Genomic DNA, 17,204 nt, shown 5'->3' on the forward strand with positions numbered 1-17,204 from the left:
TTTGCGTTTCATATAATTTTTTAAGTAATATTTACTTCGAGCTAGAATCACTTTTTACAGTGCATCCGGGGTACAACTCCCCTGCGTGTTCGTTTTGATGGAGAGAGTTGCAGACAGGTGGAGTGGAGTTGAAAGCAAATCAAGTATTTATTACAAAATACTGAATTCAGGAGAACCAATACATACAAGACAGTTAACAGCCATCAAATAGTAAAAGTTCTGACCCCCCTCTGATCTGACTCCATGTTTATACCCCAAATGACGTGAAACCTGCTGATGAGGCGTTGCTAAAATCATCTCATGTTAGTATGCATAATTTCACGTGTTAGTAATCCGTTTCATGTGTCTGACCGGACCACTAGTGCTTGGCCTTGACTGTGTCCAGCCAGAACTGAACATTGTGGCATTATCTGTGTGCGTCACTCCCCGCTTTGAAGAGCTGCAGGTTTAGGGAGGCACCCACACACAGTGAAGGCCGCTATGATCTAAGAGCCTCCCCTGTAGCAATTTAGTTCATACAGAGTGCACCAGTCGATGATTGATGGCCGTTAGTTAGGGTCATGCAGTGACCAAAATGCCTTAAGCGTGAGCTACACCAGTCACACAATAGATTTCATATGTTATATGTTAATGTGTTAGTGGCGCGTGGTTAGTCCGCCATACAATAGATCCTATGTGTTAGTAAATGCCTTATGTATCATGTGGGTTAGTTTGACATATAATAGAGTCTGTGTTAGTTACATGCCTGATCAAGCAAAGTTTAACTATATGTGTAAAGAATATATATTGTGAGTATTGGTTAAACTTCTATATAAATGTGTATAAAATACAATGTGAGGATTGGATAATCTTCTATATAAATGCATATAAAATACAAGGTTTCACACAATGATTATGTAATTATAGATGCTAAAGTTAAGTAATCATTATTGAAGGATATTTGTCAACACACCCAAGGTATAATAAACGTTAACTCTTCAATATACACACACACACACACACACTGTAAAGCTCCAGCTCATCCTAAATCAACATCTCAGTTGGGTTTATTTATAATTAATTGTTTTCATAGTTTTAATATTAATCGATAATGTAAAAAAAAAAAATGAGACGTGTCAACTTTTGACTGGTATTTATATATTTGCGAGCTGACACACCCCAGAGTTTGCCCAGATGAATGGCCACAATGTTGGTTAGAAGCACCTAAATAAAGAATAATATTAAATATTACCTGCACACTCACCGATACCCTTTACAGTACGTGTAGGTGTGAGTAAAGACACTGCAGGCGTCCCCTGCACCGGACCTACAGTACCAGGAATTTTCCCAATAGCATGGAAATATATTGTATTGTGCTGTAATTCCCAGGCTGGTGGGAAGTGTATATAAGTGTGTGTATGCCACATAACAGCCTGATTACAGAATCCACGGACTTGGTGACTTTGCAGCTTTGCTTAGACCGTGAGCATCAGCTGCAGGAATCTGGATTTTTAATAATTTATGGGTTTGATTGGTCAATTCCAGTATGCCCAGTTAGACTACACAGAGAAAGTTGGCATTATAATATAATATAATATAATATAATATAATATATAATGTAATATATAATATAATATAATATAATATAATATAATATAATATAATATAACTCATTCACTCACTTACTCACTCATCGTCAACCGCTTTATCCGTTAAGGGTCGCGGGGGAGGTGGCTGGAGTCTATACCAGCCGGCATCGGGGGGAAGGCAGTATACACCCTGGACAGGCCGCCAATCCATCGCAGGGCAGACAGACACACAGGCACATCCACTCACACACTCACACCTAAGGGGCAATTTTTATCCGACATCCAATTAGCCTGAACTTTGGACTGTGGGAGGAAACCGGAGCACCCGCAGACACGGGAAATAATATAATAATATAACATAATATAATAATATTAATTATTATAATAATAATTATATATATATATATATATATATATATATATATATATATATATATATATATACAGTTGTGGTCAAAAGTTTACATACACTTGTAAAAAAACATAATGTTATGGCTGTCTTGAGTTTTCAATAAGTTCTACAACTCTTATTTTTCTGTGTTAGAGTGATCGGAACACATACATGTTTGTCACAAAAAAACAGTCATAAAATTTGGTTCTTTCATAAATTTATTATGGGTCTGCTGAAAATGTCACCAAATCTGCTGGGTCAAAAATATACATACAGCAACAAAATTTGTCAATTTTGGTGATGTAGCGAGTTGTGTCAATCAAATTAGCTTCATGTCATGGCCTCTTCACTTCTTGTAAGTGATTCTGATTGACTACAGCTGTTGACTTCTCATGAGCCCATTTAAATAGGGCTCATTTGACCCAGTGATTAGACTCAGCTACAAAAGCTACAATGGGAAAGTCAAAGGAACTCACTGTGGATCTGAAAAAGCGAATTATTGACTTGAACAAGTCAGGGAAGTCACTTGGAGCCATTTCAAAGCAGCTACAGGTCCCAAGAGCAACTGTGCAGACAATTATACGCAAGTATAAAGTGCATGGAACAGTTGTGTCACTGCCACGATCAGGAAGAAAACGCAAGCTATCACATGCTGCCGAGAGGAGATTGGTCAGGATGGTCAAGAGTCAACCAAGAATCACCAAGAAGCAGGTCTGCAAGGATTTGGAAGCTGATGGAACACAGGTGTCAGTTTTCACAGTCAAGCGTGTTTTACATCGCCATGGACTGAGAGGCTGCCGTGCAAGAAAGAAGCCCTTGCTCCAGAAAAGGCACCTTAAGACTCGGCTGAAGTTTGCTGCTGATCACATGGACAAAGATAAAACCTTCTGGAGGAAAGTTCTCTGGTCAGACGAAACAAAAATTGAGCTGTTTGGCCACAACACCCAGCAATATGTTTGGAGGAGAAAAGGTGAGGCCTTTAATCCCAGGAACACCATGCCTACTGTCAAACATGGTGGTGGTAGTATTATGCTCTGGGGATGTTTTGCTGCCAGTGGAACTGGTTCTTTGCAGAAAGTAAATGGGATAATGAAGAAGGAGGATTACCTCCAAATTCTGCAGGAAAACTTAAAACCATCAGCCCGAAGGTTGGGTCTTGGGCGCAGTTGGGTGTTCCAACAAGACAATGACCCAAAACACACATCAAAAGTGGTAAAGGAATGGCTAAACCAGGCTAGAATTAAGGTTTTAGAATGGCCTTCCCAAAGTCCTGACTTAAACCCCATTGAGAACATGTGGACAGTGCTAAAGAAACAGGTTCATGCAAGAAAACCATCACATTTAGCTGAACTGCACCAATTCTGTCAAGAAGAGTGGTCAAACATTCGACCTGAAGCTTGCCAGGAGCTTGTGGATGGCTACCAAAAGCGCCTAGTTGCCGTGAAAATGGCCAAGGGACATGTAACCAAATACTAATGTTGCTGTATGTATATTTTTGACCCAGCAGATTTGGTGACATTTTCAGCAGACCCATAATAAATTTATGAAAGAACCAAATTTTATGACTGTTTTTTGTGACAAACATGTATGTGTTCCGATCACTCTATCACAGAAAAATAAGAGTTGTAGAACTTATTGAAAACTCAAGACAGCCATAACATTATGTTTTTTTACAAGTGTATGTAAACTTTTGACCACAACTGTATATATATATATATATATATATATATATATATATATATATATATATATATATATATATATATATATATAACTGATTATAATTAATAGTAACATAATATAATTGCTTCAACCAGGGAAATTATAATTTTTCTCCCTCAAAATTGGCGGTCCCTGGTGTTTAAGGTGCTGAACTGCAAGTAGAGATCCTTTAAAGAAGCTCTTAAGAATAACGACTGGGTGAGGGCACTCGTTAATCTGCGAGCGAGTTTACGTAGTACTTTAGTTACGCACGGGTTTGGGAAACACTCTTTAATTAACGATCAATCTTAAGTACGAGTTAACGAAGTTCTTAGCGTAACGAAGCTTTCAGGAAACCCACCCCTGATCTCTATTATTAATTTTATTCCTCTTGCTTGTAGACTTGGAACCAAAATGTCATCCCAATCAAACCAGTAAAAAAAATCTAATTGAATATAACATTAGTTTTTGCATTAAGGTTTTTATCTCACAGCAATAATAATGAAGGAGAAAATAGATGTACAGGTGCTGGTCAACGAATTAGAATAATTTGAAATAGTGCAATCATGAAATTCTTTGAATGCATTTTTTGTGCAGAAAGCAAATCGGGTGTTCACCGCACCTGTCCTACTCGTTAGACTAATCACAGAACTCGTTACCTGGAAAAAAGTTTGCTCAGCTGAGCTTTCCAAAAGGCCCATTTAGGCCATTTAACTGTGACACTGTTGTTTTATTGAATTAGAATAATGGAGAAACCGTTTCATTGAATTAGAATAATTTTTATTATAATTACAATCATCACTTTCTCAGTATTTTGTGGCTGCCCCCTTGGCTTGTATGACTGCCTGAAGTCTCCGCAGCATCGATTTGACCAGCTTGTCGCAAGTTTCCGCACTCACAGCTTCCCAGGCAGTGGCGATGTTCTGCTTCAGTTGGTCCAGCGTAGTAGGCTTTCTGTCGAGAATTTTCCGCTTGACGATGGCCCAAAGGTTTTCAATGACATTGAGGTCAGGCGAGTTGGCCGGCCATGCCAAAACTTCAAGCTGTTTTTTAGTGAACCAATCTTTGGTCGACTTTGCCGCATGAGCCGGTGCAAGATCCTGTTGAAATATGAAGTCTTCTTCGCCGAACTGTTCCTCAACAGTCGGAATCAGGAACGTTTCCAGAACATCTTGATATACGGCAGCATTGACAGTCTTCTCGAGGAAGCAGAGTTTCCCTACACCTCGAGCGGACATGCATCCCCAGACCATAACGCTCTGGGGAAACTTGACGGATCTTTTCACGCACTCGTGGTTGTAGGTTTCGCCACCACGACGCCAGACACGAGGACCTTGGTCACCGAAGGAGATGCAGAAGCGTGATTCGTCACTGAAGACCACTTTCTGCCAGTCTTCAGCAGTCCACTCGCCGTGTTCTTTGGCCCACTTCAGCCGTTTCTCCATTTGTTTCTTGTTCAGCATCGGTTTTACTGCTGGAACGCGAGATTTGAAGCCGAGTTCGCACAGACGACGGTAAGTGGTTGATCTGGAGACGTCAGCGCCGGTCTGCTTATTCCACAAGTCGGTGAGCTCGGAAGTGGACTTGAACCGGTTGCTGACTGCGATCTTTCTCAGCTCCTTGTTGTCGCGAGCAGAAGTTTTTCGGACGCCGGAACAGTTGGTGCGCTTGCTGCTGTTTTTCTTGAGAGCTTTGCAGACGGAAGACTGGCTGATGCCGAGCTGCTCAGCAATTTTAGTTTGGGTCAAGCCTTGTTGGCGAAGGGCTTGAATTTGAGCCACTATTCCGGTTGAGAGGTCGCGCTGCTTACCCATGATTGATTTTACAACTTAGAAATTCTACTCAACCCTGACTTTATACTGCACAGTGAACACTCTTCACAGAAAACAAAAATTTGAGCATTTATTCTAATTCAATGAAACGGTTTCTCCATTATTCTAATTCAATAAAACAACAGTGTCACAGTTAAATGGCCTAAATGGGCCTTTTGGAAAGCTCAGCTGAGCAATTTTTTTTCCAGGTAACGAGTTCTGTGATTAGTCTAACGAGTAGGACAGGTGCGGTGAACACCTGATTTGCTTTCTGCACAAAAAATGCATTCAAAGAATTTCATGATTGCACTATTTCAAATTATTCTAATTCGTTGACCAGCACCTGTACTTTACATAAATAGAACAGATATAGTTAATCATAATATCAAAAATGAATATTGTTTATGCATTAATATAGCATAGATCATAAATTAACTATTTTTTTGAAGAGACTGCATGAGACGATGCTTCCGTCCACCTGAACGGTCCCGTGCATTCCAAAGCCAAACCTTTGCAACCTGCTCGATCTCTGCATCCTTTGGTGGTGGCATGATTGATCTTCTCACGGCCTCTTAAAATGATAATATAGAGATATGAGAATGCAGTCAGGTAAATACTACATCTGTTAGTGTCTTTTCATGTACAATGCTTAATTTGCTAGTATTGACCCACGCCCTTGATTGGGCAGAGAAGAAGAAAGAGGGGGAGCGAACTCAGAGTATTTGGGATGGAGTTCGGGGCAGCTTCGCTGTAAAGCGTGAAGCCGAAGCCCCCCCTCTCATGAAAAGAAACATGAGAAGAGAATAAAATTAAAGAAGGAGGAAGATGGGGAGGAGGTGGGTGCGAGGTTTGTTCAATGAGTAGGTAGAGAGGAAGTGACTGTTTAAATAGGGATGGAAGTGGGAGGAGTGAGGGCGTGGCTCACTCCCAAAACTTAGTTATGGCACATAACTCCACTTTTAGAGAAATTTGCAGACTGTATTTGATTACAGTGATTCTTATATAGTGATAGTTATTTGAATTTGAATTTCTTCAGGCTATTCATGGTGAAACATAAATAGCCTTTACAGTCACTGTGTGTGACTGGTAGTTACATTCTATAAACATGTGAGGTGGCCGATATCAGGATATCAGGTTCACAAAAATACCAAAACTTTTTAAAATGATATCTTTCCCTTAGCTTAACTGGCTAGCTTTGCATTAGCTTAACTGAATATCTTTCCCTTAGCTTAACTGGCTAGCTTTCCCTTAGCTTAACTGGCTATCTTTCCCTTAGCTTAACTGGCTATATTTCCCTTAGCTTAACTGGCTATCTTTCCCTTAGCTTAACTGGCTATCTTTCCCTTAGCTTAACTGGCTATCTTTCCCTTAGCTTAACTGGCTATCTTTCCCTTAGCTTAACTGGCTATCTTTCCCTTAGCTTAGCTGGATATCTTTCCCTTAGCTTAACTGGCTATCTTTCCCTTAGCTTAGCTGGATATCTTTCCCTTAGCTTAACTGGCTATCTTTCCCTTAGCTTAACTGGCTATATTTCCCTTAGCTTAACTGGCTATCTTTCCCTTAGCTTAACTGGCTATCTTTCCCTTAGCTTAGCTGGATATCTTTCCCTTAGCTTAACTGGCTATCTTTCCCTTAGCTTAGCTGGATATCTTTCCCTTAGCTTAACTGGCTATCTTTCCCTTAGCTTAACTGGCTATATTTCCCTTAGCTTAACTGGCTATCTTTCCCTTAGCTTAACTGGCTATCTTTCCCTTAGCTTAACTGGCTATCTTTCCCTTAGCTTAGCTGGATATCTTTCCCTTAGCTTAACTGGCTATCTTTCCCTTAGCTTAGCTGGATATCTTTCCCTTAGCTTAGCTGGATATCTTTCCCTTAGCTTAACTGGCTATCTTTCCCTTAGCTTAACTGGCTATCTTTCCCTTAGCTTAACTGGCTATCTTTCCCTTAGCTTAAGTGGATATCTTTCCATTTTCCATTTCCCTTAATATTTCCCTTAGCAAGCCATTGTTCCCTTAGCTGGTTATTGTTGACATACTTGGATATAAAGTTAACTTACTTAACAGCAGTCTTTCTCCAAGAGCTGAGATAAGCTGCCAACTTGGGAGCCCCTCGTGTTATTTAAATGTGAGGTAAATTCTCATTCTAACTTAGGACAATGCTAACTTTTTTTAGCACAATGCTAACTTCAACATAGCTACCCTTATAATGCTACAATAACCTGAGAGTGGTAACTGCATTAGCACCACATTAGCGTATCTTAGCAAAAAATAGAAAAGCGTATAGTAGAACAGAAATTATAACTTACCTTTCAGTCACTTTGACAGACCAAAGTCACTCACTGACTTTGCCTTTAAGCTTGATCGTTGCTCTGTGGTAAAGGCACGTGCAGGGAGGGGGGAGGGGAGGGGGGTGGATTCGTTGGTTACATGATCCTCACAATTAAATATCACATGCAAAAATAAAAAAATTTTACTTTTATAACCTTGCTGGCTTACACAAAGTGTATAGTCAAGCACAAAAACATTTATAATTTAATATTTTTATTTATTTATTATCAGCACTACCAATAATAAAGGTGAGATTATGAATCAGCACCATGGAGCAAATTCGTAGCTATCCAAAATATTAAATAAAAATATTTTTATAAATAAAAATGTATAGCTATACAGTATATGTCTTGAAAAATATGAGATGTTACTGTGTGTGTGTGTGTGTGTGTGCCCCTCCAAAGGTCTCTGCACAACTCTGCTGTGGTACCTTGATTTTTCTCCACTTTTGGTTTAGAAAATCTTTCAGAGCTGATAATACATTTCACACAGTGTTGCTCCTATCCACTAAGCTAGCTAATCTACCTAGCTCTCACAGACAAAAACAATAAAAAATATTCAGATACCCTTCATATGAACTTGTTATGACACAAACTTTCAGATTGTAAAATATTGTATGGTAAATTTGGGCTGACCCACACTGGCTCTGCATGGGAATTGTGTGGGCATGCTAAACTGTGCTTTGCCCACATATATCCCACACTGGCCCTTCAGGGTGTGAAATGGAGCAGGCTGAATGTGGGCTGACCCACAGTGGGCCTGCCTGGGATTTGTGTGGGTGCATCAAAGTGTTGGCTGTCCAAATAATTCCCACACTGGGCCTACAGGGGCATTAATGCACTGGACCAGTTTAGGCTAGCCCACAGCGGCCTTTTATAGGATTTGAGTGGGCCAGCCAATGAACAGGCTGCCCACAGAAAACCCATGTTGGGCCTGTTTGGAATTTTAATGGGCTAGCCCCTGCCCACAGTGCCCGCACTTAGCCCACGAAGGGCCGATGTGTAGCTTTTTGCTGGGTAATAATGCACTCCATATATGCAGGATTAAAGTAAAATAAATTATACTGGACATAAACATATATAAAATGTCTCTAGAAGATATAATAGGAAATGAAAACAGTGTGAATTTTTAAGTACTACCCTGGATGTGATAATTAGGGTGGGTGATATGGCTCCATATTTCAGGGTAATATAGTTCATGATGTTCAAAAATATTGGCAACATTATTTCTTACGATATTTATGGCATACTGCCTTATTAAAACAGATTAATGTCATTTCTGGAGCTGTGATTGTATGCAGATAAATTATCCCATAAATGGTCCTACACCTGAATAAAAAAGTAATATTATCTAATTTCTAGAACATAAAAACAGGAAGGGGTAGGTCGAGACTCTTCATCAAGCATATACATTTAATACAGGCTTTTTCTGCTTCCGGTCACTGAAATTATTGTATTGAAAAACTAAATATTTGATTATAAAAGGTGAGGGGTAGAGATATACTGCAAGTCAGAAAATTACAAAGATATTTATAAGATAAAATGAGATACACTTTGTTAGAGCAGTATGACATATTTACAGCTAGTGCTGGACGATATGGCCAAAATTTATATCACGATACATTCCTTAATTTCGGTCGATACAATATAATTTCGATATCGATATAAATATTTGGAAGGCCTCAAAAAAATGTTAGGAATCCCTGCAAAGGAAATCTGTACCTATTACTGTCTTTAAAGCCTCCTCTCATAAAAAACTGTATAATACTTTAGAAATAAAAAAATGGTCAGAATGAATTAATGCTCACCTTTGTTTGCATGTAGCAATATAAAAACATGACATCTCTGTCAAACACAAACCAATAACCTATTTACATTTTACCAATATATATAACTTTACATTACAACAGAGGCAGAGCTTCTTATCCTTTTGTAAACATATTTAACAGATCAAAACAAAAGTGCCTCATCCAGGATAAAGAATGCAGAAAGACTTCATTTATATAAAAGGAACACGATATCACCGTCAAATAAACAAACCTATATCAACTATAAATAACTTAGATACAACATAAACTACATAAGTGCTTCAGCCAGAATAAAGAAGATATTGTGTGTAGTGAAACTGCTTGAGGTGGTGGAACAGATTAGATGCATTACCGTTGCTAGTCAACTCCACTTTCCGGCACAATTGGGAGCAAGCTGAAGTTTATCAGACCTTTGAAAGCCAAACCACTGAATTAGACCTGCCTCCCTCAACTATCTCTCCTGTTTAATCACTTGTGGAAGCATCAGGTGTGCTCATTCTGCATCTAAAATCTAAAATTCTGCATCAGGGCCGAGCCTAATCGAGGAACTCGGTTCGGCCGCACTGCGCTCCGCTCGGCTTCATAGCGGGAGGTTCTAGGTGTGGACCGGAGCGCAGCCGAGCTTCAAGTTTTAGTAGTATGGATTATAGTGTAAAGTGTGATACTACTAAAGTAGTAGTATAACACTGTATTCAGTGCTCAGGACAGCAGCAGTGTTTCTGCTACATACATTTTGCAGCTGCAGCCTGCTGACAGTCAAGATACAACTACATATTAAAATGTCTGTGAATTTATAATGGGATAAAAGTACTGAAGCCTTTATTGTAGTATGAAGGTGTCCCAGTAGTTTTCTCCATATAGTGTAACTAATGTAGGTAATTCTTTTTGGTTAATTGACCTGCTTTTATTTTAATACACAAATTTTTTTTCTTTGTTTTTCCAGAATAAACAACCAGGATATTTAATAAAGAACAGTGTTAAACTGCTGAAAGAGGTGAAGCACAAGCCATCCAGAAGAATCTCCTGAAAACGCAGAAATTGTTTGCTACATTTCACAGACAGATGGAGCCAAGTCCCAACATGGAGAAACATCAGCACTCTGTCAAGAGTTTTACTAAACAAAGTGATCTCAAAAAACACCAGCGCATTCACACAGGAGAGAAACTGTATCACTGCTCAGACTGTGGGAAGAGTTTTAATCAACAGGGTCATCTCAAAAGACACCAGCGCATTCACACAGGAGAGAAACCGTATCACTGCTCAGACTGTGGGAAGAGTTTTACTAAACAGAGTCATCTCAAAAGACACCAGCGCATTCACACAGGAGAGAAACCGTATCACTGCTCAGACTGTGGGAAGAATTTTACTAAACAGAGTCATCTCAAAATACACCAGCGCATTCACACAGGAGAGAAACCGTATCACTGCTCAGACTGTGGGAAGAGTTTTACTAAACAGGGTCATCTCAAAAATCACCAGCGCATTCACACAGGAGAGAAACCGTATTACTGCTCAGACTGTGGGAAGAGTTTTACTGAACAGAGTAGTCTCAAAATACACCAGCGCATTCACACAGGAGAGAAACCGTATCACTGCTCAGACTGTGGGAAGAGTTTTACTGAACAGAATAGTCTCAAAATACACCAGCGCATTCACACAGGAGAGAAACCGTATTACTGTTTCGACTGTGGGAAGAGTTTTACTCAACAGAGTAATCTCAAACTGCATCAGCGCATTCACACAGGAGAGAAACCATATTACTGTTTCGACTGTGGGAAGAGTTTTACTCAACAGAGTAATCTCAAAAATCACCAGCGCATTCACACAGGAGAGAAACCGTATTACTGCTCAGACTGTGGGAAGAGTTTTACTAAACAGAGTAATCTCAAACTGCACCAGCGCATTCACACAGGAGAGAAACCGTATCACTGCTCAGACTGTGGGAAGAGTTTTACTAAACAGAGTAATCTCAAACTGCACCAGCGCATTCACACAGGAGAGAAACCGTATCACTGTTCAGACTGTGGGAAGAGTTTTACTTTACAGAGTGAACTTAAATTACATCAGCGCATTCACAAAAGATAGAAAAGTATCCCAAATCTGTTCCTCTGCCATAAAAAATGCAAATCTTAAATCTTTCAGACAGCCAAAAACACCTCATCATGCACAAAATCTTCACTCTGTTACAAGAACTTCATTTAAAAATGGCTTTTTACAGGTTCAGAAAAATGAATCTTATCCAGAGATGATGTTTACTGAATTTCATGCTGTGTTTTTATGTATGTTTGTATACCTACATTAGTTAATGCCTGCAGAGCTCTTCAACACTTAGTGTTGTGTTTTAAGAAGTTTTTACACACAGAATCATAAATGGTACCACTAACAGCATAAACTAGGAACATACATTTTTACAATTTTTTCAGTGATATGCTGAATAAATAGTAAAGCGATGATGCTAGCTCAGAGTAAAATCGTATATTAAATCTCAGCATTAGCTTTAGAACTAATAATAAACAAAAGTGAGGATTTTATCATTCTGGGACATTTTTAGGTTTAAAAATTGAATATGCTTTGCCATAAGTAGGAAATGATCATTTGGTCAACTTATGTCATTTACAGCCTTAACACATTCTCAATTGTTTACATATAAAAACTTTCTTTATTTTTTCCTCCACTCCACGTTTGTAGTTTGTAGTTGGAGCGAGGGCACTGCCAGTGTTTGCTCCAGATGTTAGATTAGCATTACTTAGTCTTTTAAAATTTAGATGTCGTAGTTTAAAGGAGTAGAGTATTCTTAGGAGTAGAGAATATTCTTAGCTTGCAACAAAAGGCCAACAAAATCCTTTTCAGAGTTAAAAAAAAAAAAAAAACGGTCTAGCTGTAGTTTCCATACTGAAAGCAACACTCAGCAGGCTATGCAGCAGTAAGACTGCAGGATCCTTGATTCCCTCTACTGCACATGTGTCAAACACAAGGCCCGCGGGCCAAATGTGGCCACATCCAAGCGAGAGCTTGTAAGATCTTAGTGTCTATAATAAATAGGTCAGAAGCGTTCTTTGACCAAAAACTACATTTCCCACAATGCTTGTCGATTGTATTACCCGCGAAGTTACGGCTTACTGCCACTACACGGCAGTGTAGTCATTGATGTGGAAACCCTGTCGGAGGGAAGGCGTAACTTCGCGGGTGGAATTGAGACATACAAACGTTTATCCCATAATGTCCAGAAAAAGAAAAGTTGATACAGACGGAGGGCTGTTCTTCAAGGCGAAAGTGTCTCTCTGACATATCCTCATGGATGAGGGAGCATCACCTTCAATTAAATCTCTCAAAGACTGAACTTCTGGTTATACCAGCAAAACCATCTTTTCAACACAACTTCTCTATAAGTATCGACTCTCTCTCTCTCTCTCTCTCTCACCGACAAAGGTTGCTAGGAACCTGGGTGTTATGGTTGATGACCAACTCTCCTTCACGCACCATGTGGCCTCAGTTGCTCGGTCCTGCCGCTTTGCGCTCTATAACATCCGAAAAATTAGACCGTTCCTGACGCAACAGGCCACCCAACTCCTGGTGCAAGCGGTCGTCATCTCACGCCTCGACTACTGCAATGCCCTGCTAACTGGCCTCCCGGCCTGTGTAGTAAAACCACTCAAGATGATCCAGAACGCAGCAGCACGTCTGGTCTTCAACCAACCAAAACGGGCACATGTCACCCCGCTGCTCATTGAGCTCCATTGGCCACCAGTTGATGCTCGCATCAAATTCAAAGCTCTTACAATCGCCTACAAGGTGATGACAGAACAGGCTCCTTCCTACCTGCACTCGCTCCTGAAGGCTTACGCTACCTCCCGGCCGCTGCGCTCCTCCAGTGAACGTCGCCTCGCTTTGCCAAACATTCACACAAAGCAATCCAGACTGTTCTCATACAGAGTTCCCCAATGGTGGAACAAAGTACCTTCCACTACCAGATCAGGAGAATCTCTCACTATCTTTAATAAACTCCTGAAGACAGAGCTCTTCAAAGAGCACTTACTCTCTTAACACCTCTAACACACTAACTACTTCTAACCTCATTTCCTTCTTCCTCTCCTTCACTCCTCTATCCTATTATTCCCCTTTGTCCTCCTTTTATCCCTATCCAAAGATGTTTTACCTTTAAACTTATTTTACATTGTACTTGACTATTGTCAACTTTGGACAAAAGCGTCTGCCAAATGTAATGTAATGTAATGTAATGAAAGACCGGTATGCCTTTTGTGTTACGAAGAGTGTTACTGACCAAAATAAACGCTTGTTAGGAGAGATATAAGTTCTGTGTAAATATTTATAAGACAATAGCTGACAAAATCTGTTTTAATGATGTTAATAAACATCACTGTGACAGCGCTAGTCACAGTTTCACCTCAGCAAAGGAGGAGCACGTGAATCACTTATCTAACCAGCCTGTACTGATTTCTGCCCCCTATAACCCTTTCAATAACCTCCAATAGCCTTTAATTAGTCTTCAGTAGCCTTCAACAGTCTAACCTTGCAGCCGTGGTGTGTTCTAAACTCCGTAGTTATAAACATTCTGAGGTTAGCAGCGCGCTAACTGACCTGTTTATAATGTAATCCGAGCAGTGACTCTGTGACGGCTGCTCTAAACTGCTGCTGTTAGCTGCTTGGGCTGAAAGATGAACTGTAGAGAGCTGTATTATCCGGTTAGTGGGGTTAAAAATCTTTATTTTCTACACAGAAGAATTTTAAAAACTGTAAAAGCGCTCCAGACTGCCTCAGCTGAGCCCTGTAGCCCGTGGCTGGGCTGTAGCTCTGACTCAGTAAAGACTGCGGGCTTGTGCTGCTGCTGCAGCTCCGACTAGTGGTTGTATGAGGAACTGCTAAATCTGAGGAAATGCTAAATCTGTCACATGTGCTCACACTTTTTAATTTTATATTTATTAAGCCTTATTTCAGTATCAAACGTTTTGATCAAAGTTAATATACTTGTATTTAATGTCATTTCTATTCACTTGACTAGTTTGGTTCTTGATTGATGGAGTTTTTGGATTTCATAACATGACAAATTAAAAGGATTTATGTTAATAGAGCAACAAGCAAACTTTTTTTTCCATGCAACTGTAATATTTGATTGAATAATTAATATATTGAGAGTTATTTAACATTAAGGAGTAATTACATTCATTTTATATTACATTTGATTACATTTTATTACATTTATAAGTTACATCTGGCCCTCAGTGGACAGCCAATATGCCAATGTGGCCCTCGGCCAAAATGAGTTTGACACCCCTGCTCTACTGGTTTTCTCATTGGTCTATGGTTCAGTCAGTCTGATTAAAAATCTGCAAGTTAATCTACAGGGATATTTGGTTGTGTTGTGTTGCTAAAGTTATATACTCTGTTATCTTTTCCTTATTTGGTATCATTTTGCTAAAGGGTTTTTTTTTATATCTCTAAAGGTACTAAAAATATCTAATCCATTTACTTTATTGATTGTTTTATCCAGTACCAGCTATTATCGTTGTTTTACATCACCTTATGTATTTACTCATATTCATATTTATGTGATTCAATAAAAGGCTTTTATATTGCAAGATCTGCAATCTTATCTATTCTTTCAACTTAAGCATTTAGCCAAAAGCTTTTGTACACAGCCAAACATACATTCAAGCAACCACTATATACAGTGCCTTGCAAAAGTATTCGGCCCCCCTTGAACTTTTCAAACTTTTGCCACATTTTGGGCTTCAAACATAAATATATGATTTTTTTGTTTGTTTTTTGTGAAGAATTAACAAGTGTGTAAGAATACGGAGGAGTTTTGCCTTACTATGTTCATTGTTCATTGATTAAAGGGTTAATCTGTGTGTAACTAAATCAGCATTTAACTTAATCAGTATGTTATTCAAGCATTTAGCACGATTTATGATGATTCACATTGTGACTTAGAATGTATGTATATTGTGTCCTTGTGCTCAAAGCAAGGCCGTTTTTCTTGCAACTTAGCATGATTGATTTTTTCCAGCAGAACCATGAGTTTCTGTACATGTAATCTATAGTCTGATAAGGTTGGGGTGACCGAGTTCTCGGCTGACGTATAGGATGAATAACTGCTTATCAGTATCAGGATCCGGGGGGTGTGAGGAGCCTCCTCACACACCATTAGACTGAGGCCAGGCGAATGCCTGTTTTTATTAGACTCTGTCTAGGAAGAAGAGTAGAGTTGGGCGGGAGAGCTTCTCCCGAGAGGGACTACAGAGCCACAGGTCCTGTTCACACAGCCGAGAACTCTGGAAACCCCAACTTTTCTCACCTTTGGGGTTTTCCTCTTATTTTCACCTTTTTATTTCAATTCATTTTTCAATAATCTTTTTACTCAATTTTTGATGTATCCAAAAAAACTGTTTTGCTCAGAAGATTCTTTGAATAAAATCTGACGGAACTACAATTTTGGACTGGATCTCCTTTTCTTCTTTATGACGTATCATGCCAGATACATCATAATTCGAACAGTAGATCAATAATCTTTCAATCGTGAAGTGGAACGAAATTTATTGGATACACATTATGTTGAGATACTCAGTATTTTGAGAACATTGGTATTTAACTTGTGTGAAACTGACACCAATAAATCCATAACTCCTGCTATTTACTTATATAGAAGTGTTTTTTTCTCAGTAGCTCAGTCGCTGTGAAGTGTGGAGGATAGTTTTGCAATATATTGATTATCGCTGAATCGCAGTTTTGAGATATCATCGTTATCATTAATTTACCACTTTGCTCAAAGGTGCTGAAAAAAACTTGAAAATGGGCCTTGAAAGTGCTTGAAAAGTGCTTGAATTTTACATGGTAAAAGGTGTTTGAACCCTGTGTTTAAAAACCCCAGCAGCACTGCTGCACCTGATCTACATGTACCAACACAACACACACAAACACGTCACCACATTAGTGTCAATGCAGTTTTAAGAAATATTTATCACGAAAATAAAGCTCTCTGGCGCTGGGAATTAAATATACAGGGTAAAATTTAGGCTAATCGGATATGCAGGTGAAAAAATAAACTGTGAAAAAATATGTGTGTGAATATGTGTATGTTTATACCTACAAATCTCAAATGTAAATTGACATAATATGGACCATTAAATGACGGTAACAACCTGACCGTTTGACACTTAGCTAATCTGCATACCAGTAGGAGAGAGCAGAGATAGACTGGCTGTGTATGAAACGGTAGGCAGCTACCACAATCCCTCATGCCTGAGCTGTTCATATGTTAACACCCACTAAATGATTAACCCTTTACAAGTATTATTGTGAACTTTAGGAAAAAGAGTATAAACAGAATTGCCCTTTTTTCTATTGTGAGTTAAATGAAGTCACTGCTGCCTATTCTAATAAGCTAACCGTATTACTAGCTTGACGAGTTCTGGGGACATTTTTACATGGGATGTGTCTGAAAGATCTGTGGACAAAAAGACATTACTTAAATTAATGAAAAGTATTATTACAAACGTTACAAAAGGACTTTCTGAGCTGAAAACAAAAAAAACAAACAAAAAGAAAATATGTTTTATAAAATTTATTGAGATATCATAT

General features: G+C 39.1%; 2 protein-coding genes across 3 annotated transcripts in view; both read left to right on the forward strand.

Moving 5' to 3' along the window:
- The window catches only part of LOC111190593 (zinc finger protein 239-like), a 35,762-nt gene extending 19,706 nt beyond the window's left edge, over positions 1-16,056 (forward strand). For both annotated transcript variants that reach the window (XM_049477861.1, XM_049477860.1), the window contains exon 2: positions 10,549-16,056. In XM_049477861.1, the coding sequence (XP_049333818.1) occupies positions 10,668-11,690 (1,023 nt within the window). In that variant the 5' untranslated portion in view covers positions 10,549-10,667 and the 3' untranslated portion in view covers positions 11,691-16,056. The remainder of the gene's footprint in view (positions 1-10,548) is intronic.
- Positions 1-17,204, forward strand: part of LOC103028529 (NACHT, LRR and PYD domains-containing protein 3) — a 383,714-nt gene that overhangs the window by 253,559 nt on the left and 112,951 nt on the right. The window lies entirely within an intron of this gene.

The sequence above is a fragment of the Astyanax mexicanus genome, chromosome 4 (genome assembly GCF_023375975.1).
Source record: "Astyanax mexicanus isolate ESR-SI-001 chromosome 4, AstMex3_surface, whole genome shotgun sequence".
Lineage (NCBI taxonomy): Eukaryota > Metazoa > Chordata > Actinopteri > Characiformes > Acestrorhamphidae > Astyanax > Astyanax mexicanus.